At 45.2% G+C, this 16,169-nt stretch overlaps 1 protein-coding gene across 1 annotated transcript in view; it reads left to right on the top strand.

Moving 5' to 3' along the window:
- LOC132832608 (collagen alpha-1(XI) chain-like) overlaps positions 1-7,363 on the top strand; it is a 62,501-nt gene extending 55,138 nt beyond the window's left edge. Inside the window, exons 2-4 of the mRNA XM_060850691.1 lie at positions 3,772-3,939; positions 4,563-4,798; positions 7,355-7,363. Coding sequence (XP_060706674.1) covers positions 3,772-3,939; positions 4,563-4,798; positions 7,355-7,363 — 413 coding nt within the window. The remainder of the gene's footprint in view (positions 1-3,771; positions 3,940-4,562; positions 4,799-7,354) is intronic.
- Positions 7,364-16,169: the final 8,806 nt, after the last annotated feature.

Here is a 16,169-nt window from a genome sequence, read left to right as displayed (position 1 = left end):
CTGTGGAGTTTGCACGTGCTCCCTGTGTCTGTGTGGGTTTCCTCCCACAGTCTAAAGATGTGCAGGTCAGGGTGGACTGGTCAGGCTGAATTGCCCATAGTGTTGGGGGCATTAGTGAGAGGGAAATGGGTCTGGGTGGGTTACTCTGTGGAGGGTCGGTGTGGACTTGTTGGGCCAAATGGCCTGTTTCCATACCATAGGGAATCTAATCTAATCTAATCTCATTTCTGAGACACCTTCAGACCGATGAAAGGTTGTCGTTTTTAACCCACAGCCTGGCCCTTCTGTTTAACCCCTTAGATACTGGGTGGCCCCAAAAGTGAGTTATTTTAGGTGCTCAGAGACCAGGAGTATCTCGGTTTGAACTGCTGAACGCCACCTGTGCCCACACCCCACCCTCGTGTCTGTAGACAGTGTCATAGTAATGTGTCTGTCTCCCTGTCACAGAGGGGCTGTCTGACAGCGAGCTCTTTCACTGCTTGTACAGTTGCACTGTCTCAGTGCGAGCTGTTTAACCCCTCATGTACCAGGGGGATTGTGCAGTAAGCTGTTTAACCCCTCATGTACCAGGGGGATTGTGCAGTGAGCTGTTTAACCCCTCATGTACTGGGGGAATTGTGCAGTAAGCTGTTTAACCCCTCATGTACCAGGGGAATTGCAGTGAGCTATTTAACTCCTCATGTACCAGGGGGATTGTGCAGTGAGCTGTTTAACCCTTCATGTACCAGGGGAATTGCAGTGAGCTGTTTAACCCCTCATGTACCAGGGGAATTGTACAGTGAGTGTTTAACCCCTCATGTACCAGGGGGATTGTACAGTGAGTTTTTAACCCCTCATGTACCAGGGGGAATTGTGCAGCGAGTGTTTAACCCCTTCATGTACCGGGGGATTGTGCAGTGAGCTGTTTAACCCCTCACGTACCAGGGGACTTGGCAGTGAGCTGTTTAACCCCTCATGTACCAGGGGGATTGGGCAGTGAGCTGTTTAACCCCTCATATACCAATAGAATTGTACAGTGAGCTGTTTAACTCCTCATGTACCAGGGGGATTGTGCAGTGAGCTGTTTAACCCCCCATGTACCAGGGAGATTGTGCAGTGAGTGTTTAACACCTCATGTACCAGGGGGATTGTGCAGCAGCTGTTTAATCCCTCATGTACCAGGGGGATTGTACAGTGAGCTGTTTAACCCCTCATGTACCAGGGGAATTGTACAGTGAGCTGTTTAACCCTTCATGGTCAGGGGGATTGTGCAGTGAGTGTTTAACTCCTCATGTACCAGGGGAATTGTGCAGTGAGCTGTTTAACTCCTCATGTACCAGGGGGATTGTGCAGTGAGCTGTTTAACCCCTCATGTACCAGGGGGATTGTGCAGTGAGTGTTTAACCCCTTATGTACCAGGGGAATTGTGCAGTAAGTTGTTTAACCCCTTCATGTACCAGGGGGATTGTGCAGTGAGCTGTTTAACCCCTTCATGTGCCAGGGGAATTGTGCAGTGAGTGTTTAACCCCTCATGTACCGGGGGAATTGTGCAGTAAGCTGTTTAACCCCTTCATGTACCCGGGGGATTGTGCAGTGACCTGTTTAACCCCTCATGTACCAGGGGAATTGTGCAGTGAGCTGTTTAACCCCTCGTGTACCAGGGGAATTGTGCAGTGAGCTGTTTAACCCCTTCATGTACCAGGGGGATTGTGCAGTGAGTGTTTAACCCCTCATGTACCAGGGGGATTGTGCAGTGAGCTGTTTAACCCTTCATGTACCAGGGGAATTGTGCAGTAAGCTGTTTAACCCCTTCATGTACCAGGGGAATTGTGCAGTGAGCTGTTTCACCCCTCGTGTACCAGGGGAATTGTGCAGTGAGCTGTTTAACCCCTTCATGTACCAGGGGACTTGGCAGTGGGCTGTTTAACCTCTCATGTACCGGGGGATTGTGCAGTGAGCTGTTTAACCCCTCATGTACCAGGGGAATTGTGCAGTGAGCTGTTTAACCCCTCATGTACCAGGGGAATTGTGCAGTGAGCTGTTTAACCCCCTCATGTACCGGGGGAATTGTGCAGTAAGCTGTTTAACCCCTCGTGGAATGGGGGAATTGTGCCGTGAGCTGTTTAACCCCTCATGTACCAGGGGAATTGTGCAGTGAGTGTTTAACCCCTCATGTACCGGGGGATTGTGCAGTGAGCTGTTTAACCCTCATATACCAGGGGGATTGTACAGTGAGCTGTTTAACCCCTCATGTACCCGGGGAATTGTACAGTGAGCTGTTTAACCCATCATGTACCAGGGGAATTGTGCAGTGAGTGTTTAACCCTCATGTACCAGGGGAATTGTGCAGTGAGCTGTTTAACTCCTCATGTACCAGGGGAATTGTACAGTGAGCTGTTTAACCCCTCGTGGATCAGGGGGATAATGCAGTGACCTATTTAACCCCTCATGTACCAAAGAAATTGTGCAGTGAGTTGTTTAACCCTTCGTGTATCAGGAAAATTGTGCAGTATGTGTTTACTCCCACATGCACCAGGAGTCATATACTAAGCTTTTAACCTCTTGTGTGCTGGAGAATATCACAGTAATCTACTTAACACCTGGGGAATCATGCACTGAGCTGTTTAACTCCTTATGTACTGGGAGAATCGTGTAGTAACCTTTTGAACCACTCATGTGTTGGGCGGCTGTGCAGAGACCTATTTAACCCTTTCTGTATCATAATAATCATGCAGTGAGTTGTTTTAACTCCTTGTGTACCAAGGAATCATGCAGTGAGCCGTTTAACCCCTTTAAAACCAGGGAAAACGTGAAAGACTGTTTAACCCCTTGTGTACTGGGGAACTCTGCAGTGCGCTGTTTAACCGTTTGAGTACAAGGGAATGGTACAATTATACAGAGAGAGTCTCACAGTGAAATGTTTGTTACATTGTCTGTCGAGAGAATGTGGCACTAAGCTGTTTAGTTGAATGTGTCTTGTTGTGAATTGTTTATCTTCTCATGTACTGTGGGGAATCTAACAGCGAGCTGTTTAACCATTTGTACAACAACTCTGCCTACAGAGCTGTTTAACACCTTGTGTACTGACGGCACACTGCTTACCCACTTGTGGACAGAGAGAGAATCTGACAATGCACTGTTCAATCATTTGTGTATTAGGAATGCCTCCTATCTGAACTGTTTAACCCCACGTGTACAAACAGTGTCTCAGGGTCAGTCGTTTAACCCCTCTGTACCAGAGACACCTCTCCAATTAGTCATCCACTGTTCCAACTCAGTGGGCACTTTGGCCCTTAATTTGGATGACCCTTGAACATCCATCATTCTGGCACAGCAAGAGGCAATTCATCCCATCGACTCTGTGCTGGTCAAACAGAAGTCTTTGGGTATGTTTTGTGTTTAAATTTCATATTAAGCGCAAATAAAAGGATTTTCTGATCATTTGGGGATGACATGGATATTTTTGAGCTAGATGCTTGTGACAGTCTGGAATTGGAGAGGTCTTTCTGGGCTTCTGGGAGTTAGAGAAGGGTCAACATCAATCATACAGCAAGTGAGACATTGTGGGAGTGGTCACTGAGCGTATCACAGATTCCTGAAAGGATAACCTAGAGATAAGAGAAGGATTAGGTTAAAGATTCAGCAACTTTTCGGCCTGACAGGTAATTTGAAGGATACCTGTGGGATACTTGAGGCTTAGTTCAGGAGGGTTCTGATGTGCTTGTGGTGGATATCCCTCTGTTATGTCTGAGCACACCACCTGACTTATCCTCTCATCTGTTCTCTCCACAGCTGACCCAGTAGATGTTTTACAAGTGTTGCAGTTTAACAGGTTACCTGAAGGAGTAAGGCCGACCACAGGCTTCTGCCCCAAAAGGAAATCCGTCTCCAGTGCAGATGTGGCTTACAGAATATCCAAAAAGGCTCAAATCAGCGCTCCCACCAAACAGCTCTTCCCAGGTAAGCAGGGACAGCAAACCGAGCATGCTGGGAAACTGGAGGAGGCCCTCTGCGCAATGTCTGAAACCCCTGGTGTAGAGGAAGGGGAAGAGGGGTCATAGGTTGACCCTTTGGTTAATGATTGGGGGGGTTACTCATTTTTATCTACCCCCAGTAGCTGCGGACTGGTGATTGACAGTCCACCTTCGACCTCATCACCCTGCCCCAGACAATGATAGTCTGTGGATCATATCCATATGTGCAGTAGTGTGCTGCGGGTCTCGGAACCGGACACTTGCTGTCCTTGTGTGTCCCAGAGGAATGCCAAGAGCTTATGTGGAAAGCAATATGTTGTCAAGTCGAGATTTGTTGTAAATGCAGGTTATCTGACTGCATGGTGTGTCACTGAGCTGCCTCTGTTAAACCCTGTTCACTCAGTGACTCCCACTCATCCCTGCCACACATTGATCCTCCCCTTGTCCATATAACCACTCCGTGACCCTCTCCTTGTATGCATGGTTACTGAGTGACCATTCCCTTGTCCCTGAAGCCACTAAATAATCCTTTCTTGTCACTCACTGACCCTTTCCTAGTCTCTATGGCCACTGAACATGAGTGATGAAATGATCCCTTCTCTTGTGCAGGAGGCACTCGATTCCCCGAAGACTTCTCCATCATGACACTGGTGAAACCGAAGGCTGGAAACCAAGCTTTCTTGCTGTCCATCTACAGTGAGCAAGGCATGCAGCAGGTGGGAGTGGAGCTAGGCCGTTCACCTGTCTTCCTGTACGAGGACCACAGTGGGAAGCCTGCACCCGAGGACTACCCCATCTTTGGAGGCATCAATCTCTCAGATGGAAAGTTAGTAGATGGGGCTGCTGTATGTGGGTGTCCCCTGTGCTTTGTGTCTGTGTTTGTGTGTATCAGTCCGTGTGCTTTGTGTCTGTGTGTATCAGCCTGTGTGCATTATGTATGTGTCTCTGTGTGTATACCTCTCCCTATGCCTTGTTTGTGTGTGTGTCAGCGTCTGCACTTTGTATGTGTGTCTCTGTGTATGTAACCATCCTGGTGCTGTGTGTGTGTGTGTGTGTGTATGTATCAGTGTTTGGTGTGTGTGTATCTCTATGTTTGTGCATCAGTCCCAGTGCTTTGTGTATGTGAGGGTGTGTGTATATGGTCCCTGTGCTTCATGTGTGTGTTTTGCACATGTGTATCTGCATGTGTATCAGTCTCTGTAACTGGTGTGTGTGTATTTCTTTATGTTTGCACATTAGTCCCTCTGTTTTGTGTATGTACATCTCTAGGCGTGTATCAGTCTCTGTGGTGTGTGTGTGTGTGTGTGTGTGTGTGTGTGTGTCTGTGTGTGTAAGAGAGAGAGATCCTCTGTGCTTTGTGCATATGTCTTTATGTATGTATGACAGTCCCTTTGCTTTGTGTATGTGTGTAAGGCTCTGTGCTTTGTGAGTGTATCTCTCTGTTTATCAGTCCCTGTTCTGTGTGTGTGTGTGTATGTGTGTGAGCCTCTGTGCTTTGTGAGTGTATCTCTCTGTTTATCAGTCCCTGTGCTGTGTGTGCGTGTGTGTGTGCGTGTGTGTGTGTATGTGTGTGAGCCTCTGTGTTTTGTGAGTGTATCTCTCTGTTTATCAGTCCCTGTGGTTTGTGTGCGTGTATGTGAAGGTGTGTGAGCCTGTATGCTTTGTGCATGTGTCTCTATGTTTGTGTATCGGTCTCTATGCTTTGTCACTTCCCCTGCCATCTCTGATGCTGAGCCAAATCCTGGTATCCTGTTTTACACTCAGCTGTGTTCCTGATCATATCCTCTCCATGGCTACGTCCACCTATTCCCATCCCGGGATGATTGTCTGTCTCTGTGTCCACCTCAGCTCATCCACCTGCTAAAACACTCATCAGTGCCTTTGCTACCTCCTTGACAACTCCAAACCTCTCCCGTCCGTTATCCCATCTCTTGTAAAAAAAATTAACCTCAAACTCTGCTGCTCATAACTTAACTCATCGGAGCCTCATTTCCCTCCCACCCCTAACTTGGTGTGAACTCTCATCCTTCTTTTTTTTTAAGATTAGATTACTAGATTAGATTACTTACAGTGTGGAAACAGGCCCTTCGGCCCAACAAGTCCACACCGACCCGCCGAAGCGCAACCCACCCATACCCCTACACTTACCCCTTATCTAACACTACAGGCAATTTAGCATGGCCAATTCACCTGACCTGCACATCTTTGGACTGTGGGAGGAAACCGGAGCACCCGGAGGAAACCCACGCAGACACGGGGAGAACGTGCAAACTCCACACAGTCTGTCGCCTGAGTCGGGAACTGAACCTGGGTCTCAGGCGCTATGAGACAGCAGTGCTAACCACTGTGCCACCGTGCCGCCCACAAACTCTTCAACTCCCTGTTTCTGTCACCTCCTACAATCCCATGACTCTCCGAGATCTCTGTGCTCCTCTAACTCTGGCCTCTTGAAAACCCTTGATTGCACTTGCTCCATCATTTGTGGGTCTGCCTGGGCCCTGATACTAGGAATTCCCTCCTTGAATCTCTCCATCCCTCTACTTCAGTTTTCCCTTCCCAGACACCCTGAGAGCCCATCTCTATGACTGTGGTTTCAATCATTTCTTTTATTCTTATTTTTATGGCTTGTCAAAGAATGTTTTCATCACAGTTTCCTGTGAAGTCTTTTAGGGGTTTTACTACATTGAGTCAACACAAATTCTAACTTCTTATAGTTATGTGCTTTGCTAGAGAGAGAGAGAGAGAGAGTTTGTGTGTGTATGTGTGTGTGTGTGTGTCTGTGTGTGTCAGTGTCTGTGTGTGTTGGTGTCTGTGTGTGTGGGGGTCTGGGTTTGTGTGTGTTGATGTGTGTGTGTGTGTATGTGTGTCGGTGTGTGTGTGTGTCTGTCTGTGTGTGTGTGTGTGTCTGTGTGTGTGTGTGTGTGTGTGTGTGTGTCTGTCTGTCTGTGTGTGTGTGTGTGTGTTTAATCTTCTTATATTAGAAACACCAAAACTGCAGATGCTGGAATCCAAAGTAGACCAACATGAGGCTGGGAGACCTGAAGAAGGGTTATACTAGAATCATTGTCTGATCCATCTGCTGATGCTGGATTCGAGCATCTGAAGAGCAGGAAAATCGATCTTTCGGGCAAAAGCCCGTTAACAGGCATTCCTGATGAAGGGCTTTTGCCCGAAACGTCCATTTTCCTGCTCCTGGGATGTTGCCTGACCTGCTGTGCTTTTCTAGCACCACTCTAATCTTGACTCTAATCTCCAACATCTGCAGTGCCCACCTCCACCCCCTGATGCTGCCTGGCTTGCTGGGTTCTTTCAGCTTCTGTTTAGCTACTTTGTACTTACTGGATTGTCTGTTTCCTGAGTTCAGTTTTTGGATTTGATTAATTATTGTCATGTGTCCCCAGGTACAGTGAAAAGCTTTGTTTTGCATGCAATACAGGCAGATCAAACCAGACAAAGTACATTAGGCTAATAATCTGCAGGCTCCTGTATTCCTGTGTGTGCAGGATTTTAGACATAAATCTTTGCACTTGTCTGCACCTATCTCTCAGTATGCCTATTCCCAGGTTACTAAAAGGTTTATTGTGTCCTGTGTGCTGATGTCTGCACAGTTCTTTATGTTGTCTGTCTGCTCCTACATCTGGTTAGTGAGTTAGACTTTACAATCGGGAACCGTCTATTCTATGGAACAGGATTGTTGACGTTTCACATACTGCATACTCAGGCATTACATTTCACAGAGACACGGAAAGATCCGCCTGTGGGAAAAATGTGGCAGATGGATTTCATTGCTGGAAAATGTGAGATCATCTATTTTGTAGCAGAAAGGGACAGACCGGGGTATTATTTAAATGGTGAAATAGTGGAAGGCGAAAGAGATTTAGGGACCCAGGTGCACAACAGTACACTAAATTAGAATGGATAGGTAGCAAATCTAAAGAAAAAGATAAACGGAATGGCCATTTCTCCTTGTGTATGCCTGACTCTCTGTGACTGTGTGTGTGTGTGTGTGTGTGTGTGTGTGTGTGTGTGTGTGTGTGTGTGTGTGTGTGTGTGTGTGTGTGTGTGTGTGTATACATTTCTCTCCATTTTTGTGCCTATTTTTCTATGTGTGTTAAGCTGTTTGTTTCTGTGTCTTCCCTTTTCTCTGTATGTGTCTGTTTGACTGTGACCATGTATGTAAGTCTATGTATTTATGTATATTCTGTTTGGTTCTCTGTCAGTTTCTCTCTCTCTCTCTGTGTGCTCCTTTCTTTCTATGTCCCTACCGCTCCATGTGCCTGTATGTTTCTTTTCCTGTACTTCTCTGTATTGTGTTTGTATATCTCTGTTTGTTTCGATGTCTATGCGTATTTCTCTGTCTATTGATTTCTGCTGGCGTATCTTTCTGTGCGTGTGGGTCAGTTTAATTCTGTATCCTTGTGTCTCTCTCTGTGTCTCTGTCAGTTTTTTTTTGCATCTGTGTATGTACTTATTTGGTTCTGTGTCAGTATCTGTGTGTTTGTGTGTGTATCTATGCCTGTGTTCCTCTCTCTGTGTACATCTGTTTCTCTCTCTGTGTATCTCTGGGTGTGTGTCTGCTTATTTATGTTTGCTTCAGTGTATTAGTATATGGATGTATTAGTATACTGTCCTTTGGTGGGGAATGGTGGCGCATGAGGTCATAATCAATTCAGCCACGCACACGTGTTTGGGTCTTGACAGCATGGGAGGGAAGGGCCTCCCATGTGAGAACCTGTCTTCCAAATTTGGGAATGGTGGGGGACAATAAACCAGTACCTTGGGTCGTAGGACATAGATTTGACCGTCATCTGAAAACCTTGGCAAATTGCTTTACCTTTGACGATAATGGATCTTACTGTACAACCAGCGCACTCTGTGAGATGATACAATGTTAGTGAGGAGGGGAAGTAATATTTTGAACACCCCATTTCCTGCATATGTCTTGGAAGGGGCCTCATGATTGACAAGCTGTTATCAGGTACAACTTATTGGGGTTCACTGAACATACTGAATGTTGGGTTGAGAGACATGAGAGACGCTGAGAGGATGTTTATGGGAGAGTTTATGGTCAGAGGGCATTGTCTCAATATAAAGGGCACCAATTTAAGATTGAGATGAGAAAGTATTTCTTCTCTTAGAAGGTTATGAGTGTTTAGAACTCCTTGCCAGCGAGAGAGCTATAGGGGCAGAAATTAAGGGCAGCATATTTAAGGCTGAGATCGATAGATTCTCAATGAGTAGGGGAATCACAAGTTACAGGTCAAGGACAGGAAAATGGACATGAGGGATATTGGATCAGCCATAATCTTATTGAATGGCCTACTCCTGTTTCTATTCCTGGAAGTCTTATGGTGGTTTATGTGTCAATAAAGGTATCTTTGATTTGTCACACAAAGTATTTATGATTGATGATCATTTGCTTTGAGCATATCTGTTGGGTTAAGCATTGCCATCAGTATGACATAGTCTGAGTGCTGTCATTTCTGTTCACATATATCATGAATTTTGGATTCTTGCTCAGCTGATGTTGTGTACTTTGTTAGTGAGGATTGCAGATACTGGAGATCAGAGTCAAAAAGTGTGATGCTATGCTCGAAACATCGATTCTCCTGCTCCTCGGATGCTGCCTGACCAGTTGTGTGTTTCCATCACCACATTTTTTGATTACTTTATTAGTGATACTAACTATTTACATTCTTATATAATAATGTGGAAGATTAAATCATGTTAACACCATTGAATGTCAAAGGGTGATGGTTAGATCGTCTCTTATCAGTCTTTGTCTGGTATTAGTGTGGCACGAATATTACTTGCTCCTTGTCAGCCCAAGCATGGATAATGCTCAGATCTTGTTGCATTTGAACGTGGACATGTTCAATGTCTGAGGAGTCGTGAATGGATGGATCCTTCAATTGGCATTTCTAACCGAAGACTGCTGCAAATAATGCTTCGTCATATTATTATATACTGTATATTACATACATATAATGAACTGACTTAATGCACATCACTGATGACATTGCAATGAGGTTGTCACTGAAGGCAAAGTGGATAACTTTACACCAGATGTCAGAATGTTGTGATGCCATGTAAATATCTGACCGCTGAGTACTGTGCAATCATCGGTGGAGTTCCCCACTTCTAACCTTCTAATGGCGGCAAGGCCATTGATGGAGCAGCTGAAGATGGTTGGACCGAGGACACCTACCCTGAGGAATTCCTGCAGAGATGTCCTGGAGCTGAGCTGACTGACACATCCATCTCCCTATGGGCCACATATGACTCCAACCAGCATTGAATTTGCTCCAATTCCCATCTGGGAATGTCCAGATTTGCTAGGATCCTTGATGCCACACTCAGACCACCACGGCCTTGATATTGAGGGCTGTCGCTCTCAGCTCACTTCTAGAATTCAGCTGCTTTGTCCATGTTTGAACCGAGGCTGTGATGAGGTCAGGGACTGAGTGAGATGGTGGAACATAAACTGGGTGTTGCTGAGCAGGTTATTGCTGAGCAGCTGCTGCCTGACAGCGGTGTTGATGACACCTTCCATCACTTTACTGAGGATCGAAAGTAAACTGATGGGGTGGTAAATATCCAGGTTGGATTTGTCTTACTCTTTGTGTACATGGTATACCTGGGCAATTTTCCATGTTGTTGTGTAGATGCCAGTGTTGTAATTCTACAGGAAACACCTCGCTAGGAGATCAGCATGCTCAGATGCATAAGTCTTCTGTCCTATTGCTGTAATGTTGTCAGAACCCACAGCCTTTGCAGTATCCAGTGCCTCCAACTGTTTCTTGATGTCAGATGGAGTGAATCAAACTGGCTGAAGACTCACATCTGTGACGCTGGGGACCACTGGAGGAGGCTGAGATGAAACATTCAGTTGGCTGAAGATTGTGCAAATGATGCTTACTGATGTTATTATATACTGTACATTACATATGTATGACAAACTGACTGAATACACATCATTGATAACATTGCATTCAGATAATTACTGAAAGCAATGTGGAAAACTTGATACCAAATATCAGAATGTTGTGGTGTCTTATAAGTATCTGAAAGCTATTTTGCCCATCTGGTCTTGAATATATGCAATAAACAATATTCTGTATAGTTCTCTACCTGTTTGTCTGTTTCTAGATGGGGATCAGTCTTTTTCTCTGCGTGACCCTCTCCATGTGTGTTTCTCAGACTGTGTCTGTGTATCTTTTTAGACAAGTATCTGTTTCTGTGTCTGTGTATCTCTCTGTCTGTCTGCATCTCTCTGTGTGTATTTGAACACAAGCATCTGTTTGGTTCTGTCTGTGTATCTGTCTCTGTGCGTCTATTTCTGTCTATGTAATTCTCTCTCTCTCTGTCTGTTTCAGTATCTGTGTATCTCAGGGTGAATGTATCTATTTGTTACTGTGTGCCTGAGCATCTTTCTATGTGCACATCATTTTGTACTGTGATGGTATATCTGTCTCAGCTTGTTTGTCACTGTGCCTGTGTATCTTTCTATATGTCTGCTTGAGACTTTCTATGTCTCTGTGTTGCTGTGTCAGTTGCTGCATTCTTATCTCTGTCTGTTTCTCTTTCGAGCTATGTTTGTTTCTGTGTCACTGTGTCTCTGTGTGTGCGGCTGTTTCTTCAGAGTCTGTGTATCTCCTTCTGTGTCTGTGTGTTTTGTTTGTCTCTGTGACTGTCTATCTCTCTCAATGTGCATGTGTGTATTTCTTTCTGTGACGGTGTATTTCTCTATATTTGTCTTTTATAACATGTCTTTTTACATCTCTAGAATCGTGGTCTGTCTCAGCATCTATATATCTGTTTAACTCTGTTCCTCTGTATCCATCTCTGTGTCTGTTTTTGTGGCTGTGTATCTCTGTGTCTGGTTATTTCTTCATCTATATATCTGTGTCTGTGTTTGTCCCCTCCTGTATCTATACGTCTGTGTGTTTGTTTCTGTGTGTTTGTTTCTGTGTGTTTGTGTGTGTGTTTGTGTGTGTGTGTGTGTGTGTGTTTGTGTGTGTGTGTACATACGTACATGAATCAATATGTTTTGTCATATTATTTTGTGCCTTTCCAGACATTTCTATGTCCATCTATTTTTCTGTATGTCTTGGTATGTCTGTCGGGGTTGTATTATTTGGTTTGTGTGTTTATGTCTGTGTATTCTTCCATGTCAATGTCTGTCTCTTGCTGTGTATGTGTTGTGTAGTATATCTTGTGTTTGTTCCAATGTCCCTTTTGTTCTTCTGTCCATCAGTCTGTTTCTATTTTTGCGATTTACCCTGCACTATATTTCAGGCTGATATCCATTTCTGTATTACATTTGTATGTGTTGGGTTGCCTATGCATTTGCATATTATTCTGTGTTTTCATTATTCTGTGTGTCTGTTTCCAGTCAGTGTATTGTTGTCTGCCTCGGTCTTGTCTGTATATTGCTCTGTGTGTTTGATGCTAGTCTGTGTATTGCTGTCTGTGTCTAGTTCCAGTCTGCATGTTATCCAGTGTGTATAGTTCCAACCTTTCACTTATCTGTTTGTCAGGTTCAGGTCTGCATATTGTTCTGCATGTCTGGTTCCAGGGAGTGTATTGTTCTGTGAGGAGTTCCAGCCTGTATATTGCTATTTCTGTCTTCTTTCAGTCTGTGTATTGTTCCTGTCTGTATTGTTCCTGTCTTTGTATTGGTCTGAGTTTCTAAGTTGAGTCTGTGCAGAGTTCTATATATGTGGATCCAGTCTTTGTGCTGTTCTGTTGTCTGGTTCCAGATGGTGTAGGGCTCTGTACATGTGGTTTCAGTTTGTTTATTTTTCTTTGTGTCTCATTTCAATCTATGTATTGCTCTGCATTGTTCCTGTCTGTGTATTGTTCTGTGTATGTGGATCCAGTCTGCGTATCATTCTGTGTGTCAGGGTCCTGTCCTTTGATTGTTCTGTATGTGTGCATCCAGGCTGTATTTTCCTGTGTGTGGGTCCACTTACAGTCTGTATTGCTCTGAGTTTTTGGTTCCTGTCAGTGTATTGTTTCTGTGTGTCTGATTCCAGCTGTGAATTGTTCTCTCTGTTTCTTTCTAGTCTATTATTGTTCAGTGTCTAACTGGTCCAGCCTCTGTATTGCTCTGTGTGTCCAGCTGCTGTCTGGATTATTCAGTGTGCCTGTCTTTGTGTTATTCTGTGTGCCTGGTTCCAGCATGTGCACCCCTCGGTCGGTTTGTTTCCGGTCTCTGCATTGTTCTGTGGGGTTCTAGTTTGCACATTGTTCTGTCTGTCTGAATCCAATCTCCACATTGCTGTGAATGTCTGGTTTCAGTCTGTATATTCTTCTTTGGGCCTTGTTCCAATCTGCCTGCTGTATGTGTTTTTGTAGTTTGCGTTGTTTGTGTGTCTGCTTCCTGTCTGTGTATTGCTGTGTTTTTCAGGTTTCTATCTGTTTAGTGTCCTATGTCATTCCAGTCTGTGCATTGTTCTGTTGGGTCCCGGTCCATGTATTGGTATCTGTGCCTCATTCTAGTCTACGTATTGTACTGTGTGTGTGCTTCCAGTCTGTATTCTGAGTAGAATTCACTCCGAATACTGTTCTGTCTGTCAAGTTGAACTCTGTGTATAGTTCTGTCTGTGTAATATTAAATCTGTATAATATTTTATGTATCTCTTTCTAGTCTGTGTATTGTTCCATGTTTCTGACTCCAGTGTGGATCCAGTCTGTATTCTGCTCTATTTGACTGGCTATATGCTGTGTACTGTTCAGAGTTTTGGTTGCTTTCTATGTATTGTTCTGCCTGATTCCAGAATGTGTTTCCCATGTATCATTAAAGTCTGGTTGAAGATTTGTAGCTCGGGTGTCTGTTGTTGTGGTTCTGTTCGCCGAGCTGGAAGTTTTTGCTGCAAACGTTTCGTTCCCTGGCTAGGGAACATCATCAGTGCTATTGGAGCCTCCTGTGAAGCGCTGCTTTGATGTTTCTTCCGGTATTTATAGTGGTTTGTTCTTGCCGCTTCCGGGTGTCAGTTTCAGCTGTAGTAGTTTGTATGTGGGGTCCAGGACGATGTGTCTGTTGATGGATGTTCTTGCCGCTTCCGGGTGTCAGTTTCAGCTGTAGTGGTTTGTATATGGGGTCCAGGTCCATGTGTCTGTTAATGGAGTTTGTGGATGAAGCGGCAAGAACAAACCACTATAAATACCGGAAGAAACATCAAAGCAGCGCTTCACAGGAGGCTCCAATAGCACTGATGATGTTCCCTAGCCAGGGAACGAAACGTTTGCAGCAAAAACTTCCAGCTCGGCGAGCAGAACCACAACAATGTATCATTCTAGTCTGTGTATTGTACTGTGCATCTGCTTCCAATCTGTGGATTGTCTGCATGTTATATTGCATACTGTGTGTCTGTTTGCAGTCTCTAATCACAAGGACAGTACCTGTCTAGTCCTCACCTTCCAACCCACTAGCCTCCGGATATATTGCAACATCCTCTACCATTTCTGCCACCTACAAACAGGGATATATTTCCCTCCCCACCCTAACTGCATTCCGGAGAGACCATCCCCTCCTCGACTCCCTTGTTAGGTCTACACAGCCCCCACCAACCCACCCTCCACACCCAGCACCTTCCCCTGCCACCGCAAGAAGTGGAAAGCCTGCACCCACACCTGCCCCCTCACCTCCATCCAAGGACACAAAGAATCCTTCCACATCCGACAGATTTACCTGTAATCCCACACAAGTCTTCTACTGTGTCTGTTGCTCTCGATGTGGTCTCCTCTACATTGGGGAGACAGGGTGCCGACTATGCGGAACGTTTTGGAGAACATCTGTGGGACACACGGACTAAACAAGCCCACTGCCCTCTGGTTGAACAATTTAACTCCCCCTCCCACTCCACCTACGACCTGCCAGTCCTGGGCCTCCTTCACTGCCAAATTCTAGCCACCTGACACCTGGGGGAAGAATGTCTCATGTTTGCCTTGGGATCAATGTGGATTTCACCAGTTTCCTCATCTCCGGCATCGCCCCCACCCCCCACCTTATCCCAGATCCAACCTTCCAACTTGGCACCGCCCTCTCGAATTGTCTGACCAGTCCATCTCCCGTCCCACCTATCTGCTCCACCCTCCTCTCTGACCGATCACCTTCACCCCCACCTCTTGCATTCCCAGCTACCTCCCCCCCTCCCCCAGCCCCATTCCCCTCCCATTTATTTCTCAGCTCCTTTGGGCCACCCCCTCATTCCTGATCACGAGCTTAGGCTCAAAACATCGACACCCCCCGTTCTTTGGATGCTGCTTGAATGGCTGTGCTTTTACAGCACCACACATCCGAGTCTGTTTGCAGTCTGTGCGGGTCCAGTCTGTGTGTTGTTTTCTCTGGTTCCAGTCTGTACATGACTGTGTCTGGTTGCAGGTTGTGTGTTATTCTCTGTGTCTCATTGTAGTCTGTTTGGTCTATGTGTCTGGTTCCAGTCAATGTTTTAGCTGAAGTTTAGCTGCTCATTGTTACCCTTGCCTCATTCTAGTTTGTACATTGTACTGTATGTTAGGCTCCAGCCTGTGTATTCTCCACTTAATTCCAGTCTGTGCACTATTCTGTCTATTCAGTTAAAGTTTGTGCATTGTTCTGAGTGTCTTATTCTGTATATTTGCTTTGTCTGCCTCATTCTAGCAGGTGCTTTTTTGTCTTATTGCAGTCTGTGTATAGTTTGTGTGTCCTTTTGCAGTCTGTCCATTGTTCTGACTATCTGTTTCCAGTCTATATATTGCTCTTGGTGTCTGGTCCAGTTTATGTATTATTCTGTGTATTTTGTTCCCATCTGTAACATGGCTGTAGTCTTCTTGAAGTCTGTGTATTGCTCTGTGTATCTATTTCCCGACTGTTTATTGTCTTGTGTGTCTGGTTAGAGTTTGCTTATTGCTCTGTGTGTCTGGGTGTGTTGATATATTATTCTCTGCTTCCAGTCTGTGTACAGTCCAGTCTGTCTGGTTCAACACTATTATTTTGTCTGTCTTGTTCCTGTCTGTGTATTTTGTTTCCAGTCTGTCCATTGTACTGTCTGATACCAGTCTGCATGTCACCCTGTCTATCGGGATCCAGCACGTACATTTTTCTGTCTGGTTAAAGTCTATGTGTCGCTCTATGTGCCTGCTTCCAGTCTGTACATTGCCGTGAATGTCGGAGGCAACTTTTACACACAGAGAATGGTGCATGTATGGAATGAGCTGCTAGAGTAAGTT

Source organism: Hemiscyllium ocellatum, chromosome 35 (assembly GCF_020745735.1).
Source record: "Hemiscyllium ocellatum isolate sHemOce1 chromosome 35, sHemOce1.pat.X.cur, whole genome shotgun sequence".
In the NCBI taxonomy this organism is placed as follows: domain Eukaryota; kingdom Metazoa; phylum Chordata; class Chondrichthyes; order Orectolobiformes; family Hemiscylliidae; genus Hemiscyllium; species Hemiscyllium ocellatum.
Note: the sequence above shows the minus strand (reverse complement) of the source record. Positions and strands in the feature narration are given on the sequence as shown.